The sequence below is a fragment of the Lygodium microphyllum genome, chromosome 25 (assembly GCF_053477565.2).
Source record: "Lygodium microphyllum isolate KBCC chromosome 25, Lygodium_microphyllum_v1.1.10, whole genome shotgun sequence".
Classification (NCBI taxonomy): domain Eukaryota; kingdom Viridiplantae; phylum Streptophyta; class Polypodiopsida; order Schizaeales; family Lygodiaceae; genus Lygodium; species Lygodium microphyllum.
In genome coordinates, this window is record NC_141159.1 from 101,116,200 (window position 1) to 101,129,733 (window position 13,534).

A 13,534-nucleotide genomic window follows, 5' to 3' on the forward strand; every position below is an offset into this window, starting at 1 on the left:
GCAGAAGTGAATAACCAAGACAAAGAGTGAACAGAGAGAGAAGAGAGAGCGAGAAAGAGACAATGAAACACAGAAAATCTGCAGTGAAGAATGTTGTATAAGGATGCATAAATATACACAGGTTCGGAAAGGATGTTTGCGTATGTCTTTACCTCCAAGATCTTAGTCTCTGTTAGCCCTGAGGGCAGTCTCCACAGTCTGCAGCTTGAAAACTGGGAGTACAACTAAGAAAGACTGCAAAAACCAGGGCCAATAAACAGGCCAGCTGAAAATGCCAAAAAATACTAGGTTCAAGTGGTATTGGCCGACCACCAGCCTGAAAAACTGCTGTCGCTTAACACGTCAACTGCCATGTGGCACTCCTACTGCACCTGTCGCCTGTTGTACCTGCTATTCTTGCTGCTCCTACTACTCTTACTTGTCCAAGGAATGTTTAGCTCTAACAACCTTGGACTAGTGTGTCCAGCACCAAGTTCATGTTGGGATGAGTGACATGATATGTTTGTATGGTCTCGCATGAGGAGACTTGAAGGGCACGTTGATGCTCTAGTGGAGGAATCTTGGTGTCATGGCGAGCTACCCATGGAGCTTGTGGTGTTACAAGAGGTGCAAGGTGGCTAGCTCGACTACTTTGCTTTCAAAGAGGGCTTATGGCATTTGAACTTCTTCTTCAAGGCGCTTTTTTACTAAGGCGCAACTAGCGGAGTGCACGCTGCTAGAGTATCCATGGTGCATCTTGGGTATTGTTGTCCATTGCTTGTTCACCTGTGCTTTGTGAAACCAGCCTTCCTTCTTGGATAGGGTGGTTTAACCTGATCAAGCACTTAATTACAGCAATTAGCAAATGAACATAAACTGAAATGCTCACTTTACCTTCATAGACTTGGACAGTGGACACCCTGTTGGCCCCAAAATTGGCACCCCTTTCGGTATTTCTTTAATTTCAATTGCTAATGGATAAATTACAAGCCAAGATTTCATGATCTCCTTGGCTGATTCAAAAGCCCCTTGCTGTTCCAATAATCAGCAAAGCATTTGGGTAAATTGCCCCTTGATTTTCACCCAGGACTAGCTCTAATAGAACCCCAACTGGTCAAACACTGCCCCAAATTCACAATAGATGGGTTGGCATCTGAAATCCTTACAATTCCATGAATTTTCGGTGCTGATTTCAGTGTACAATGCCTTCGACTGATGGCACGGGTCCCAAGGTGGCTGCTAAACCCTAATTACTATTGTAATTTAGGGTTTACAGCAGTAAACTCTTTGCTGTCCACCAAATTTGGCTGTACTCTGCTACCAATGGCTGAGAATTACTGAGAATGCTTGAGCATAGATTGGAGGAGATGAGAGAATGCTGTAGAGAGAGAGAAAATCAGCTGAAATGTATCTTTTGATTTGTAGCTTTGATGACAAATTTGATGGCACCAACAACTTTAAAAGGGGGGTAAAACACTAGCTCGGTTGGCGAGCCCTCCTCTCCTACCGCCGCCTCTCTTGAGGCGGAAGAGAAAACTTGCTGCCCCCTGTCCTGTCGCGGCATGCGATCAGTCGTCATCGCCTCTCAGAGCCCAATCTGATCACCTCCTCTCCCTCCACCAAGCTCAGAATGGCTGCAATTCAGCTTCCACCACCCTCCAACAGCCTTTTCCCTAGTTGCATGGGAAAGTTTTGCCAAGTGGCAGCCTTCCTAATGCATTTTCAGCCATTAAATTAAATTTTCAAAATTAATTAATTCTGAAAATTAATTTCAGCCCTTTTGACCCTGCCCAAAATCAAACATGCCCATCTGTAATGAAATTGGCTAGGCCATTTGCAACTTGGAGTGGTTCCCAACCTCTGTTGACCCTTAGACTAGCATTAATTAATTAATCAATGCTAGTCCCTAGTGTCACCACTGACACTTAATGGCCAAACAATTGTCCTAGGGTCCAACCTGGCACCAACTGACCACCAAAACCCAGTTGGCATAACTTAACACAACTTTTGCCTTTTTAACACCCACTGCATCCTCGGGGTCCTTGGCCCGTTCCCATGAAATAACTGCCATGTGCATCACATGTGCTAAACAACCTTGCACATTTGATTAATAACTTAATCAAATGTTACTAGCAAGATTAAAGCATCTCAAAATTTCACGTCCCGGTGACACTTTGAGAGAGGGTGTTAGAAGCGGTCATATCACATGTTCATAGGCGCCCACGGCCTAATTTATGGGCACTCTCTTTATATCCATTCATGTACTTGCAAGTTCTTGGAGAGGAGAGAGGGAGCTTGTGGAGTGTGTGAGCTAGCGCTCAACCATTGTACTCTTGTCATAGTGGATCCCCACTCTTGGTTACATCTTGCGCATTGTCTTTTTCATTGATCTTGTGTCTTTCATTATTCTTCTGCGTGTTTTGCTCTTCTAACATCTCAACTTTCATCCATATGACTCTCGAGTCTTATCGCACTTATAGCCTATATAAAGGCATCCCTATTGGGCTCCCTACATATTGTGTGCTATACACATTTTTCCCTTGCTCTTGGTTGGTGCTCCACTATTGGATTTAGGTATTTGTGAGCGTTCTTCATTGCACACTTTGGGCTAAATTTTGCATGATCCTCATCATTATTTAGCTGCTTTCCATTTGCCCTCCTTGCTCTTTTTCATGCTTTACATTGTCTTGTTACCAACTAAGTGCATGATCTTGTGAGGTAGTAGACATATGCTTTCTCTTTTAGTCTCAACCTCTCTTGAGCCCACCACAACTTCCAACAGCACCAAGGTCTAGATCTTGCCTAGGCAAGATCGGAGATGAGGTGTGACTCGTGAGAATGGGTTTATAGAGAAAACGCAGAGTATGAACCATGATCAACACAATGAACTCAAACAAAGTGCAAATGAAGCTGGAAGTAGAATGAACGTCAAATGTTGAATGAATAATGAATGAGGGAGGAGGAGATACAAGTTTAGGCTCAAGGAGCTGAGGCTGTCCAATAGGCACTCCCTTTTGTGGGGGAGCCTTATTATTATCAATTAATTATTTGGATTGGGGTGTTTGCAGTGACATGCTGCAATTAAGCTTTCTTGACAGTACTTGCCTCTATTTCCATTTGTTTCCAAAACAGTCCTAAGCACTCCTATCATTCAAGTTAAATGCACATTTGAAGTTGTCTATCATGGCAAAAACTTTCAGCACAATAAGTATGATTCTTCATAATGATTGCAGATAAATATGTATAGAATAGATGTGAAGTGTCAATTTCTTAAACAACAGAAAAGAACAGAAAAGAAAAGAAAAAAATCAGGAGTAATATGCACAGGTGTAAAGAGGAATAAAATCCTTAGGCCATAACAGTGAAAGATAAGGGAAGCAAAAGATATGAAAGATTCACCTTGTCTGTCTGATGAAGCCCTAGTTTCATCCACACTCAAGTAGACTAGAGCCAACCAGGCATATTCATAGGTCGCATATGGCAACCTAGAGACCCTCTCAAGAATTTTCCAGTTTCCATATAGGTGGCAGATTTGCAAATGCTCACCTTATTTATTCTATCATAGACTGATTAGTGTATGTTATTGCAGGATCCTGACTTTCATGTTGAACCTTTGTCTTCAACATCCTCGACTTCAGCATCACCATCTGCAAGTTCATCATACAGGGGACCTGTGCAGTCAGGTAAGTGTGCAAACATGTCAGAGTGACCACATGGAGTCTGATTGAGTTGTGATGTGTTTCCTGTTGATTATACATCCTCTTATGGGTTTTTCCAACAGGTGAGCGAGCAAATGGCACAGCCAGTACCACACGCTCTGTACCACGTGAAGCTGCCAGGAATACTTCTTATAGGATGGATCAGCAGTCAATTGAGTTTCTTGGAAACGCTTTGGTAACTTTGTTAAAGCATAGATGAATTTGGTGCATGCTTGTGTTGGTAATGTTTTAGTGAAGCTGCTACTGATACCGTTGTAGATCATTTGGCACAATGTGTAGTTGTGTGTAAGCTCTAGTTTGAAGTGATGGTAACTGGTGGCGAAAAGAAGATGGCTTGTTTGTGCTAAATCATGGATTGGTGATGGCTGTCATTGCACTCAAATGTTGTTTGTTCACAATAATGTGCTGCTAATACTCTCCGCCCTTTAAATGCCAATTGTCTTGTCTTAAAAGACAATTTTGTTGTTGCAAGTATCTTTTGAAAAATCATGTAGAGGAAGGTGTGTGAGTTTGTTTTGTTGGATACAAAGCCCTTTCTGTTGGATCCTCAAAGTGAACATCTTACTCTTGTCAAGTATTGGCTGATTGGTCTTCATGTTTAAGAGCAAGTTCAGTATTTGCTAATGCACCATGTTGTATACTTTTTAGAATCCACTATGATGTTTCCATTTTTTTGATGGGTGTAGGCCAAATGTAACCTTAGATCTATCCTAGTCATAGCTTATAGACTCTATTCACAAAAATATAGTTCTCAGGGACACCTTTCAAGCAAGTTCTTGGGCTGTGCAGAAATAGAAGCAATAGTATTCATAAGATTTGTTTTGCAAAATGATTTGTTGATCGATATAGAGATGCAAAGGAGTGGACAGCGTATGAACATGGAAGAGAGGGAAGGAAGAAGTGAGGAAAAATTAGAATTTCTTGGGGAAAGAAAAAGAAGCGAGGAAAAATGACAATTGATTGGAGCAGGTCCAACTTGTAGACCTGAAAAGTGGAAATATGGCTATTGAGCTGGTTGGCCATAAAAAGGTTTCGACATGTTGGGAATAAAGGGTCATTGTGCCTTTTATTGTGTTCGGGTGTGAATGCACCCTTACACTTTGTACTTTATATATATTCAAAACCTAAAATGTGGTACACTAGTCATTGTGCCGAACATCAAGTGTCTGGCTCACTCTCTCACTCTCTACTGCTCTCAACTCTCTGCATCTGCACTCTTAGCTTAGCTCGTGACCATACCTTCACAACAAACTGGTATCAGAGCTAGGTTGTGCACGTTTCCCAAAGCTAGTGACAGGCATCAGGCCGCGTGACAGGTGAGCAGGAACTTCAGGCATCAGTTGTCAGTGTTTGATACGTGCAGAAGAGGCAGGTGGACTAGACAGGCATCAGCCGTCAGTGTTTGACACGTGCAGAAGAGACAAACAGACAAGATGGGCGGCAGGTCGCAAACGCTGCAAGCAACCAGGCTGCAGGCGATCAGGTTGTAGGTGACACGCTGCATGCTGCAGGCGACCAGGCCTATGTGACACGACGACAAGGCTCCGGACGTGACGGGCAGACACGTGACAACTAGACGGGCTACCTCACGTGGCAGGCGGCGACCTGTCGGACAGGTCACACTGGTCACGAACTTGACGTGTTAGTTATCATTCTTTTTTCTTTTCCTTAACTTCTGCAGTCATTTTATCGAGTGTTCACATGCAAAGGGACAAAGTCAAAATTTGCCCAAGAAAATTGGGTCTTTTCTCGGATCTAGGTATTTTAATGTAGAAGTGGACAATCTGACTCAGATTTTGTGAAATCAGTACACAATTGCCTGTGAACAAAGTTAAATTTTGCCCAAGAAAATTGGGGCTTTTCCCGGATTTGGGGATTTTAATGCAAAAGTGGACAATCGGACTCAGAAATTGCGAAATCAGTGCACAATTGCCCATGAAATTTTGGGATTTTTTCACATTTCGGTGAAATTTCTTCAATTTTAGTGAAATTTGTGCACACCGGATCTGAAAAATTTGGGCCTTTTGTAGAATTTCATCAATTTGTGCAAGAATTGTCTGGTATATGCATTTGGGTACTTAAATTGATGCAATTTGAACAGATTATCTTCTTAAAATTTAGGGCTTTTGACCCAAATTGTCAAATTTGTGCTTGGGAATGCCTTTGGAGCAGAAATTGCAGTGAAATTTTGGGGATTTCACATGTAATTGGTGGCTTGGACTCTAATTGTGTCAGAAATTGCTTGAAGAGTGCAGCAAACGAATTTGGGGAGGGGGAGTTCCCCAAGAAGCATGGTCGGGCAAGCCACCTTCGTATGCACACTTGAAAATGTTTGGTTGCGAGGCATTTGTGCACACACGTAAGGAAGAACACAGCAAACTTAAGCCAAAGTCGTGTAAATGTATTTTTCTAGGATATGGTGATGAAGGTGAAATGGGGTATAGATTATGGGATCCCGAGGAAAGAAAAGTAGTATGCATCAATGATGTCATCTTCCAGGAAGATCGCATGCACAAACATCCTGAAAGAATAGAGGAAGTCAAAAGGGTTGTATTGCGGGAGGATGTACCAATAGGATAGCAAAAAATGCTTGTTAGACAGCAGCAAATACCTGCTGAAAACGTCTCTAAAAATGCAAGGAATGATGCTGTAAATGATTAGCAAGATCTTGCCCATGATGTCCCACAAATTCAGCAAGAACATGTGCACCTGGAACAACTTGAACCAGTTATTCAGTAAGCTGTACCTGCAGAATAGGAAGCTGTTAATGCAGATTTATAGGCTAAACAACCAGCAAATATTGACCTCTGGGTCCGTAGGTTGACCAGAGTGCAAAAACAACCAAGTAGATTTGTTCATGGAGTAAACTATGTGGCTGATTATGTCATGTTAACAGATTGTGGTGAACTGTCATGCTTCCAGGAAGTAATGGACAGACAAGATGGTAAGAAATGGCAAAAAGCAATGCTATCAGAGATGGAATCTCTCATGAAGAATGACACTTGGGATTTGGTGCTTTTGCCAAAAGGACAAAAAGTGCTACCTTGCAAATGGGTTTACAAAATGAAAGTCACTTCTGGTTCTTTGCCCAAGTATAAGGCATGCTTGGTTGCTAAAGGGTACAAGCAAGAACATGGAATTGATTTTGATGAAATCTTTTCTCTTGTAGTCAAAATGACTACTTTGCGAACCATCTTGGGCTTGGTTGCATTTGAGGACATGGAACTCATACAGATGGATGTAAAGACTGCCTTCTTACACGGTGATCTACATGAGGAAATCTATATGCAGCAGCCTGATGGTTATGTTGCAAAGGAAAAAGAGCACATGGTATGTAAACTCAGCAAAAGTTTATATGGGCTGAAGTAGGCAAAACCTAAAATGTGATACACTAGTCATTGTACCGAACATCAAGTGTTAGACTCACTCTCTCACTCTCTATTGCTCTCAACTCTTCGTATTTGCACTCTTAGCTTAGCTTGCGACCATACCTTCACAACACGACAAAAGACAAGGTCATAAAGGGACTAGAATAAATGCTAGAAAAGTGCCTAGACATGAAAGGCATCAATTAATTAATTAATGCCTAGTTTCTAAAGTCACCACTGACATTAATGGCCAATAAAATCTTTGAGGCCAAAATTTGTTACAAGATACTAGGTGTTGCTTGATAAATATAACTTGTTACAACTTTTGCCAGTGGTAACTGATATCTCAAGCTTGTGGGTCCCACATTATGAAATAATTATATTGCAGCTCACATGTACAACTCACATTTATACATTTAATTAACTTTTAATCCAATGCTAAGCAAAGCATTAAAATTCCATGTCCTCATAACAACGATTGTCATGAGATAGGGCAAGTCGTTGGCAAGAAATTTTGAGCAGTGTGGTGGACAGAGAATGCATGGGTTGTTAGGTGATTTTTAGGGGTAGGCAACTGACATGTTATGGAAAGAGTGTCAAGAATTGACAAGTAGAGGGCGAGAAGATTGAAGTAAGCATGAGTAGGCTACACAAGATGGGAAGCTTGATGGATAGACTCCGCAAGTAGATTTCCAATGCAGATAGACCACAAACAGTAGTAGCTAAGTTCGAGGCTCGAGGGCAATTGAAACAATAGCGGCTTGTGAGCAAAGTGGCAGTGATGTCCTTGGACATCTAGATGGGCACTAATAGCATTGGTCACGGTGGTTACGAAAGGTGCGGGCAAAATAGGTTTAGTGATGGGAGGGGTATAATTGCCGTGTTCACCTTATGGGTGGTGTTCCGAAGTGGAGGATGTAAAGAAAGCTTAGGGAAACCATAAGACCACTTTGAGAGGATATGAAGAAGCATCAGGGTTTGCAAAAGAGAAGTGGAATGCATGGCAAATATGAACAATGAATGAACTTAGAGATCATGGAATGAATGAAGCGATGAATGATGCACAATGATGATACAATGGGGGCCTCAAGCTTCTGTGTTTTTGAGACTGGGGCTAAGATGTGAACTTCAGAGTTTGGAGTTGATGGAGTGGCTTAGGATGGCTGCACCGTCCTTGTTGATCAAGCCAAGACATGGAAACCCTAAGATGCTTTCGAAGTAGAGAGTGTAAAGAATGGATGGGAAAACCTTGAGACCACTTCAAGAGAACACGAAGAAGCAGCAAGATTTGTAGTAGAGAAGCAAAATCTATAGCAAAGATGAATAGTGAATGAACTTAGAGGTTAGAGAATGAATGAAATGATGAACGATATATAGTGATGATATAATGGAGGCCTCAAGCTATTGTGTCTTTGGGACTAGAGTCTAGGGCTAAGGCGTGAACCTTGGAGTCTGCTGTCATGGGGACTTGGATTTTTAATGCTTAGCTTTGGCTTTATTAAGTTGTGCACATGTGAGGTGCACATGTGAAGTGCAAGCTAGTTAAGTCATCATGACAGTCTAAGAAACCCAAGTGACATTGGCTAAAGTTGTGTAAAGTTCTGTTGGACAGGTACTTGTGGGTGCCTGTTGTCAGTTTGGGTCTGGTGGTGACAAATGAGGACCATGTATTAATTGATTAATTAATACTAGTCCTAAGCCAATTGATATTTGGAACAATTAGATGTTCCATGGGGGTTAGAATAGTAATGTGAATGGGCACTAGTGACAAGTTTTTCTTGGGTAGGGACAAAGTATAAATTTATTTATTTTCAAAAATGAAAATTTGAAAATTAATGAATTGAAGTTGGAAATTACATTTAGAAGATTGCAAAGTGGGAAACTTTTCCATGCAAGGCTGAGAAAGGGATGTTGGGGCTGGCTGAGGCTGATTCCGACTGTTTTGGAGTTGTGGAGATTGAGAGAGACAAAAGAGAGGTTGTTGAATCAGGTACCAGCTGACAAGGGCTTTTCTAGCTAGCACAGAGCAGCCCAAGGCCAGGTGACAGCAAAGAGAAGTCCTCTGGCTGTAGGTGATTGCATTTTTGGCCCATCCTGGCAAAAAGCATTGGGAAGCAATGAAGGGTATCATGAGATACTATAAGGGCACAAAGGATTTGTGTATCTGCTTTGGTAAGCAGAAGTCATCTGTTGTTGGGTTCACAGATGCAAACTATGCTGGCCACCCTGACTGCAGAAAGTCTACTTCAAGATATGTGTTCACGTTCATAGGTGGAGTAGTCTCTTGGATATCTAGGCTGTAAAAGTGTCGCGCATTGTCTACTACAGAGGTAGAGTATGTGGCTGCCACTGAGGGATGCAAAGAGGCTTTATGGCTCTCACATCCTGTGAGGGAGCTTGGTATTACAGAGGCTCCTATCCTCCAATGTGACAAGCAGAGTGCTATCATGCTAGCATGGAATCCTGTCTTTCACGCAAAGACAAAGCATGTACAGGTGAAGTATCATTTTATTAGGGATGTACTTGATAGCAAGAGCATTGAGCTTGTCAAGGTACATACAGATGATAACCCTGCAGACCTTCTCATAAAGGGTCTTCAAGCAGAGCAATTTGCTCATTGCCGCTAGATGATGGGGGTTGGAGAGAGTATGTGTATTTTGGCTTTGTACATACATAGAGTTAGTTGATTCTTTTCTCTACCTTTAGGCACATTGCCTTTAGGTGGGAGGTTGTTTGGAATGAAGGCAAATCGTGGCTTTTACAGTGTTCAGGTGTGAACGTACCCTTACACTCTTGTACTTTATATATTATCTAAGCCTAAAGTGGTACACCCGTCATTGTACCAAATACTGATTGTGTCGTGTACTCACTTCTTCAACTCACTCTTCTTTTTGCGCTCGGTCTGTATTGTATTCTATCTCGATCCTAGCAAGTGCTTTCAGCTTGACCTCCACTCTCTCATTGTTCCTCTTTGACTAGAGAACATGTGAGGAGTGCCACCCTACTACTAAAGCACAACATCCTTGCTCTATGCAAATGCATATGTTGGAGGAGGAGAAAAGTCATAGTAAAGGAGTCAAGGATGGAAATGCACTTACAATAGCATATGGCTACCCAAGGATTAAACATGTACCATGTTGTAGGAGTTGTATCATTAACATCCTCTCTCTATGCAACTACATGTGTTGGAGGAGGAGGAAAGTCATAGTAAAGGAGTCAAGAATGGAAATGCACTTGCAATAGCATATGGCTATCCAAGGATTAAACATGTACCATGTTGTAGGAGTTGTATCAGTTCTCTTTGTTATGGAAGCCACCATGGCACAAATTCTTTGACATTGAACTAAAAACATCTAAAGTTGGGCCAAGGAGTTAAAATGCAACATAGTAGCAATTTGTCCACCAACGAAATAGAACTATCCATGTTAATAAAGAACCAAATGACTCTATCTAAAGTCATCAGCATCATTAATGCTTTTGCATGATCATTATCAAGTAAAGTGGATAATACATCAGGTGATTGAGCAGCAATGCAAGACTGTGCAATTCATCTCATGTAAAGAGGTACTCATCTATAGATAACAAATGTTACTGTATGTCAAAGCACAAGTTGATGAAAGAACTTAGTAGCCATGAATATGGTGCATCTATAGTTGACCACTCTCTAAGTGAAAAAAGATAAATGTGCATAGATGCATTCTTGGAAGAACAAAATGCCAATGCATGGGAAAATGCAAGATGTCATGCTCAAGAAAACTATAATGCAATTGTGGCACTTGGACAGTGTCCTCGCAAGGGATTTATTCACTTGTCGAGGTGTCCTTTTACAATCATAATCATCTTGATGATATGGATAATGATACAAAGTATAATAATAATAATGTCCATGAAGTGAAATGTAATCAAAGCCCTGTAAACACCAAGAGAAGAAAGCCGTCCCCTCTCACCCTTGGACAGGGGGAAGGGAAAGCTAAGAGGGAATCCGTTCTTCCCATTAGGGTGAAGTAGTAGGAGAGGGAGCACCCATGCTGATCTTGGGTGGTAAGTACTAAAGGACCGTTGAGCTTGGTCAAAATGTTTGCAAAGCTATTTGATGATGGCACAAACTCTAGGTAGTTGGCGCCTAGCTCAACCTACCCTTTGGTGAAATTGTAGTGCAGTCGTATGTGCTTCATCTTCATACTTATGATGAGACTACTAGCAAGTGTAATGCCACTTTTGTGCCTTTTGTTATTGCAAAATATTATAGTCAAAATGTCACATGGAAATTGAATTGCCACTAGTAAGCTTCTTAGGTAGACAACCTCAGTGGTGCCATCATAAAGCGCCTTGTACTTTGCTTCGATAGTGGAGACAACCATCATCTCCTATTAATGGTTGGACCAAACAATGGGAGTCGTATCTAGGGAGAAGATATGACTGCCATGGGAGCACCAGGTGTTGGGATGGCATGCCTAAGCATAATTAGTAAAACCTTTCAAAATTGCTAAGCTGATTGAAGGGCGTATTCATAGTTGTCAGGTACGAAAGGTATGATACGATACGGTACAATAAAATACGATACTAATTGGTATCTTCTGATTTTGTAAGGTATGGCATGATATTAGTACGAAAAAAAATTAAGATGATTTTTTAAATAATAAAAATCATAAATCATTAAATGATAGATCATAGAATACATGTTTAAAGTGGAAATAGCCATTTCATTACAAAATAAGATGAATATATGAGGGTGACCATTGCGGTTGCACGGGCTACGCTGCTACGCAAAACATGCGAGACAACTACAGTCTAGTATATTCGATACAAGAAAAAAAGAGACCTATGTCATATAAATCTATGATGAGGCATCACTATCATCATCATTAGAACCATCTGAGTGCTTATCAAGAAAGTTTAAAGATGACTCCTCGGTATCCGATGATGAGACACACTCATACTCATCCTCACTGATGAGGTTGCCATCATCATCAAATGATGGCTCCCTAGGTGGCGGCTGTGTTGGCAAGGGGGGGATGCCATCATGAGGCACAGGATGTGAGCTATTAGAGCCCCGCCTTACACATGTCTGCAAGCCAATCGAACCACCTCTTTTTGATGATGGAGGGTGTCAAATGACCATGCCCCTACTACCACCTACTTGAACTCCTCGCCCACAAGCACGCTGAGTGTGAGTGTCATGAGTATTTGTTGTTATAAGCTCTCTATAGAGATATGCAAAAATCATCTCCTCCTCCTCGTCCATCTCCTTATGTATACTCGGAAGAGTATCGCCCATCAACTTGAATGTATCAACATTCACCTACACAATGCAGCGATGCATGTAAGATTGATCATTGTAAATGCTAAAGTCTAAATTATAAAGTATAAAGTTTAAACTTCAAAGTTCAAAGTTTAAAAGTTAAAACAACAAATTTTAAATGTTATGGTTACGTGTTTAAACTTTACCTGCTTCGGACTACCCATGCTCATCATAGCCCTCATCATGCATAAGTTAGTGTGGTAATAGACTAGCTGCTCTAACTGTCGTGTGCTAAGCCGATTACGAATCTTTGTGTGAATGAGAGAATAGGCACTCTAGTTTCTCTCACATGTACTCGAAGAGCAATCCTGGGCAAGGACCCTCATGGCTAAGGGCTGAAGGGTCACCAATGCGTGTAACCGGCCTGTTCATTGGGAAGGGCGGTAGTGTACAACCAAAATATATAAATGCTTTCACCCAATTCACAGCCGCCCACTTTACCTGAACTTAAGACACAGAAATAAGAAGAAATATAGGAAGCTAGAATGCTCCTGTTGCCACACAGACACCCTGTTGGCCCCTAAGTTAGGCACCCCTTGTGGTATTTCTTTATCTTTAGAAAGAGAGAAAGTACAATGGGCTGTCTTTCACCTATTCTGGGTGAAATTTGGCAGCATAACAGTACAATTACTGACCCAAAACAAGCCGACCAGGAGGGGAAACTCTGCCCAAGTCTGAATCTTCTGGTTGGAGTGCAGAATTGACCATTTCAGCCTGCTGTATTTACTGGCTCAGACCTGTTCTGAAACCTGTTTTCAACTCATACTGTTCCCTATACTGTTCAGCCCACTGTAATTACTGGTTTAGACTTGTTCTGAAACCTGTTTTCAGCTCATATTGTTTCCTGCACTGTTCTGCATCATCTGTGCCAAGTGCCCCTTGATTCTGACATCAATTGGGCTTTGAAATGCCCTCTGAACAGTCCAGAATCAGTTCTGGTTTAGTGCTGTTTCAGGCACTTGCTAGGTGAGGTTACCACCCTCACCTGTTCCTGCTTGTGGGCAGCAAACAACTGCTCCTGTTCTTGGAGAAAGGAGGCTCTTGCCTCATGCAAAAATAGCATATTCCACACAGCTGTACCTGGATTAGAAGAAAGGCCCTTGATTCTGTAGCATAACCATATTGTCAAGGAGAGAAAGAGAGAGAGTGGGAAGCAAGCTCAGCCC

General features: G+C 41.7%; 1 protein-coding gene across 2 annotated transcripts in view; it reads left to right on the forward strand.

The window, feature by feature from the left end:
- Positions 1 to 13,534, forward strand: part of LOC148014563 (dihydroflavonol 4-reductase/flavanone protein) — a 90,253-nt gene that overhangs the window by 37,700 nt on the left and 39,019 nt on the right. For both annotated transcript variants that reach the window (XM_087667069.1, XM_087667068.1), the window contains exons 2-3: positions 3,569 to 3,662; positions 3,761 to 3,873. In XM_087667069.1, the coding sequence (XP_087523195.1) occupies positions 3,569 to 3,662; positions 3,761 to 3,873 (207 nt within the window). The remainder of the gene's footprint in view (positions 1 to 3,568; positions 3,663 to 3,760; positions 3,874 to 13,534) is intronic.